Source organism: Zosterops lateralis (assembly GCF_965231275.1).
Source record: "Zosterops lateralis genome assembly, chromosome: 7".
Classification (NCBI taxonomy): Eukaryota; Metazoa; Chordata; class Aves; order Passeriformes; family Zosteropidae; genus Zosterops; species Zosterops lateralis.
Window position 1 is genome coordinate 16607334 of NC_139767.1, and position 6000 is coordinate 16613333.

The following is a 6000-nucleotide window of genomic DNA, read 5'->3' on the forward strand; positions in this document are numbered from 1 at the left end:
TATTTATAAAGTCCTGACAAGCTGGAGTTATTTTATTTTTTTATGATATTCAGCATAAATGCTCCATCTCCAAGAAGCTTTGTAATTCTTAAAATTAGCTTTTTATAGATCTCTAAATCAATCCCTTCCCTTTGTGCTACTTAACTCCCTTGCTCCTCTTTGGCCCCAACCCAAGAAGTCAAACTTCAAGCACAGGAGCTGTGCAGAGCAGGACAGAGGAGGTATGATATTATTAATGTCTTATTGGACTGGGACATTTCTTAGCCATGATATCTACATTTGTAGATATGTACATTTTTAAATCAGTCCTTTGAAAGCTCTCTTAGATTGGGACCCCTCTTTTCTGTGGTAGTCTGAACTCTCCCACCCCTAAAGATGCTTGGCAGGCTGTGTGACCAGCACAGCAGAGTGCCCCGAGGAGTTCCCTGCTTTCTCATCCACAGCACCCCTGCTCTGGTCCACAACAGAGATCCTACACATCTGTCCCAGCAGACAGGACCTCATACAGGACCCATACCTGCCCCAAAAGCTGCTTCCCACACACAATTCTGGCTCATCCAGCCCTGGCTCCTCTGGCCTTTCATTAAGACTCCCTTTCACTGTCTCATTCCCAGTGCTGCCCATAGCCCTAAGCACAGTCTTGCAAAGGTGCAAGATGAGCTGAGATCTCTAGGCAGGAGAGCTCTGCAGGGTAGAAATGCAGCAGTTAGCACTGCTAAGTGCTGCTGCTAGCAAGGAGGAAGATGCTGCTTCAGGGCTCTGAGCCTTTAAGTCAGCCTAAACCAGACTGTGGTACTTGCCACAGCACCTCTCATGACCTCCCTCACCTCTGGGAAACACTGCAGACTCCCTGCTTCAAAACCTTAAAACATTTATTCTGTTCTCTGAATCATACCCTCACAGTCTCCCTCCTTTCTTTTCAAAGGCCTTCAGTGAGAACAGTCCAATGCATCCAGAGTTTCTCCAACATGGCATTCAAATGCAAAAAGAAACACACATGCAACTGAGCTTTGAAAGTTCTTGCTAGGAATGCAAATGTTACATTGGCTTCACTGTCATTACACCACAGCTAGAAGGCAGAACTGTTAAAAATTCCCATCTCTCAGCATTTTTACTTTCTAATTCACTATGCACAAACCATTTTTTTTAGTTGAGCTCCCATCCTCCCCAATGAGACTTCTCCTGCATTCTTTGCAGCATCATTGGAATTTTTTCCTTTGATGTTTCCAATACTTCCTGACAATATTCCATGGGTTTTATTGCTATGCATAACTTCTTCCAGTTCGTATTAAAACATCCATGTTCATGTGCTATCTGTGTCATTTTCTTCATAACTAGAGACCAGAATTTAAGGGTAATAATAATAAAAATTTGAGACCATGGAGTGTACTTTCTCCCTGTCTCCACCATGGCTTGCATGCAGATGCAGTTTCTCACTAACTTTCATGAGACAGCTGAAAATGCCCAGCAGTTTACAACATGTGATGCTGGTTCAACTAGAGCAAAGAACAGCAACCGAGCTCTTTCATTTAATTCCTGTTTTGGAAAACACAAGACTCACCTGGTCCAAACCTACAGGAACAGACCATGTTAATGCCTGAGGACAGTCAGAGAACAGAGCATCCAAGGACCAAGGAGTGAGAAAGAGAAGAAAAATCTGATTCCCCTCCAAAGTTGTTCTCATGATTTGCTGGTTTTTTCTATGACCTCTTGAGCTGAGGCTCCAAAACAGCACTCTCATCCAAACCACTTGTCATGGTTTTATCAGCCAATGAAAGTGTACTTGAAATTCAAACTGGACAACATCAAAACAGGTGCTACATTTGGTTCACTAATTTTGTTACCGCTATTTCTAGAGCAATCTCATTTCTGGAATGAGAAAAGAAGACATCACTTTAGCAGAAAACATGTAACAATAAAATGCTGATTAGAGAAAGACTGCTCAGTCTTAATGGAGACAGAAACAATTACAGAAGCATGCTCTATTATAAACTGTAATTATGCTGCTGCTTAAAAACAAGAAATAACAGTATTTCAAAATGAAATATGTACTGTATTACAATAATTGTGAAAGTAATGTGTTCCCAGACCTAAAAAAATAGATTGGATAAGCAGTCCACTCAAAGAACTGGTCCAAATCAAGTCATGAAACATGTCTGAGCATAAATGTGCAGGAGCAACGTAAGAAACTTGCTTATTGAAACTGAGCAGGAGTTAAAAGGCATTCCTCACAGCTTGATTACCAAATGAAAAGCACACATGTAAAAAACACTGTAAGATAAAACCGTGTAGCCTGACAAATTTGGTATTTTCAAATAAACACAAACTTTTCCACTACACTACATTCTGCAGTAGGCTTAAACAATCTCTGCTGCCAACAATCTATTTTAAGCAAGAATAACTATTTTTTTTTCACCTTACACATGGAGGAAGTGCTAACATTTACCTATGCACATTTTGATGCACAAAATGCACACTCAGTTTACATATCGTGTCTTTATGTGTGGGAACAATTTAGGTCAGGTTTTGTTCCCTATGATTTTTTTCACAGCCAGATTGAAGCTTGTCTCAATACATAAAACATGCATGTCAAAGATTTATTTGTAGTCTGGCATGCCACACTGGAGGCAGACTCACTATGAACATAAAATACCTCCAGGCAGACGGGTACCTGCTTTTCACACTGCATTCATTTCCCTTAGTATTAAAATCAGCCTAAGACCCTTGGACATAACAGAAATAAACAGAAGTAGTTTTCCAGAGATCAAAGGACAAACAAGAATTATTATTTTCTTTCTTTTGATCACTGACCTAAAACTAATGTATTTTGGGGGGAAAAATAAAGCACATTGAGAAATTCAGTGATCAATTAAATGTATTTTCAACAATCATTTAAAGATTATTTGAGCAGTTAGCTTCTCAAAACTACTAGAGTTAGAAAGATTAATGTTGTAGACCACTTGAAAGCTGGCACTCTAATTCTTCTTACAGTATAAACATTCATTTCCTATCCTGTTAATATGTGATTAATGCTGAGCTACTCTAAATAAATTCTCCACCATATTATTCAATTAATATTTCCTACAGTTTAGAAATGGATGATTTAAACTGTGATGCTTCTTTTTCATGAATGCTTGCAACTCACAAAGCTATGGAAATACTTGTTTATTATTCCTTGAGACGTAATATTAACCTCTTTATATTTCCGAATGAGCAAATGGCTGAATACCACTAATGCAAGCATCACACTCCATGCAGGTGATTCAATCATCACTTTGTATTTAACCATTGATGCCTTAGAGCAGCAGGCTGTGCCCAGCAGAGTCAGGTGAATGCATGTTGCTCAGGGAGGACACTGAATTACTGCAGCACTGCAAGCAGGCTGAGAACTGAAGGGCACAGAACCACTGAGGCTGGAAGGCACTTCTGGGATGCCCACAGTAAGGCACAGAGGGCTGCCCATCTCCACTCTCCTCCAGGGACGGAGACTCCGCAACTGGAGTGACCAACCTGCTCAACTGCACCGAGCAACCTGCTCCAGTGCCAAATCATCCTCACATTGAAACAAAGTTCTTCTTACATTCAGATGGTGTTTTCTGTGTTTCAGTTTGTGCTGAGACTGTGAAAGTGAATGCACGGGCAAGGTGAAGATAGGTAGTAGTTTAAAAAAATATATTCAAACATATACACAAAAAGTTGGTGTGTAAAAGAAAGTTATGATCCCCTTCTCTACTAAAATCCTCTCCTCAGCTTTTAAAACATTTCTAGAAAACAAATTATGGTGATTGTCTTAAATTCTAATATGTAAGGACCCATGCATTATAGCTGTTATATGTTAACAGCAGCAGCAGCTCATTGCAACTGCTATGACAAAGGGACACCTTCATGAACAGGATCCCCAATGAAAAGCCAATGAAATTTCACTTTTAGGAACATGGAAAAAAATCTCAATCATTCCCACACACAGATATGGGATAAGATGCCATTAAAACAAGTGTCATTGTTAAGCAGCATTTTTTCCTTGAGGTACACCATTTTTCTTCCTCGCAAATATTCCTGTATTTGGGGGATACTTATATCTTCTTAGTACCAGAATGAACTACTCCCTTGGTCTCAGGAAATCCAGATGTGTGGTGGGTATTGGCCTAGACCCTGGTTAACCTTCTTTAAATTTGAAAAATCTTTCACACGAACAAATTGAGCAATTTTGCCATTACTTACTTTCAATCTGGACCTGGCGCTTAATACAGACAAGCTACAAAGGCCATGACCTGCTGGCAAAAGTATCTTTTATTTTTAAGGGAGATAACTGCTTTCAAAACCGTGAAACAACAGCTTTTTGAATAAGAGAGCAGTGAGATGCCTACATACAGTATATTCTTGAGTTTGTATTTTTAATTCCAGAAAAAATAATTATTAGCAAGCTGTGACTCTATAATATTCATAAAGGTTACACAGCAGACAGGAGAATCAAGATCTACTCATGAATGTCATTATCCTTGTACTTCACAATATAAATAAAATATACTAAAGAGCTCATAAAGGCAAGGAAATGTTCTCCATATCCCAGAGATCCAGGGCTCTGGCCCTCAGCACATAAGCAAGGCTTGTGCTAACATCTATGTATTAGCAACTGCCAAGTCAAGAGGCCAGCACAACTTTCAGGTTTGTCTGTGGGTACCTCTACAGACCCAGACTGATGACCCATCACCTTCACACGACCTACAAGTCAGGGTACATTCATAGTAAGAGAATCCAACTCAGATTCTTACACTGAGGCCCCTACCAAGTGGCAGAAGACCCAGCTCCTGAAACAAAACTCCAGCATCCTCTTCAACAGGTCAGCATTACTCAACATGCTGTTCCGTGCAGTATTTATTGTCTGGGAGTTTGCATAGCAGCAAAACAGTCAAGAACAGGGAATAAGAAGAAAGGAGAAACTGACCAATGCACTTATTTTAAGCATGCACCGCACTAACTGTGTTTTGAACCTCCTAGCCAGGCATTACCTAAGGTTCATGTTTTGGTTCTTTCCTTAAGAGCATACTATTACCATCTTTAGCTAAATAACTCCACAGTGACGCACAGTTGTGTTTCACCTCAAGGTCACGCCCAGCGGAGAGGGCACAGCACGGCGGCGGCCCCAGGACAGGGCCCGAGGGTCCCCGCACGCCTGGGGCTCCCCGCGGGGCCTGGGGCACACAGCGCGGGCCGCGGGCCGGGCACGGGCCCACCAGCCCTCCCACAGCGGCCTCAACGCCGGCCGCCACCATTATAAACGTGACGCGGTTTTCGGACCACTGAGGAAAATCAAGTAGTTGCAAAGAAGTTATTAATGAAAGTAGCGATCTGGCGCGGCACAGCGGGTTAGGGAGCCCATGAGGAGGGACCTGGTTGGTGGCCGCGCACGGCTCTGCGCTCCCGCGGGGCTGTGCCGAGTGACTGTCCCCGTCCGTCCTCCGGGCCCGGGCTCCGTACGGCCCCGCGGACCCGCCAGCCCAGCACGGCCCCCTCGCCGCAGCCCCATCCCCAGGGGTCACCCCGCAGCCCCATCCCCAGGGGTCACCCCGGCCACTGGGGCCGCGGGGGTTCGGGGCCGCCGCCGCCGCCCTCAACCCGCGGCCCGGAGCGCGGCCCCGGCGTCCCGCCCCCCCGCCCCTCACCGGCCAGCTGAGTCACGAAGGCCTCGGCCACCAGCGACATGTCGCGGAGGGCGGGCGGGCCGAGGGCACGCACAGGAACTGGGCCCCGCGCCGCCGGCAGGGCCGAGACTGCATCCGGGGCCGGGGCGGGGCCCGCGGCTCCTCCGCCCGCGGCGCGTACGGCGGGGCCGGGGCGGGGATGCTCCGGGGGGAATGTCCGAGCACCCCGCCTGGGAGCGACAGTCACTCCCCTCTGTTATCCCGGCCTGAGGGCGAGCCCCCGGGAGCTCCCAGCGGGGCGTGCCCGAGCAGCCTGTGCGCCCTCAGCTTGGACATGGCAGCTCTGAAATGCTTCCCC

At 45.2% G+C, this 6000-nt stretch overlaps 1 protein-coding gene across 1 annotated transcript in view; it reads right to left on the minus strand.

Moving 5' to 3' along the window:
• Positions 1-5784, minus strand: part of MTX2 (metaxin 2) — a 31749-nt gene extending 25965 nt beyond the window's left edge. Inside the window, exon 1 of the mRNA XM_083865108.1 lies at positions 5664-5784. Within this exon, the coding sequence (XP_083721234.1) occupies positions 5664-5703 (40 nt within the window). The 5' untranslated portion in view covers positions 5704-5784. The remainder of the gene's footprint in view (positions 1-5663) is intronic.
• Between the last annotated feature and the right edge of the window lie 216 nt (positions 5785-6000).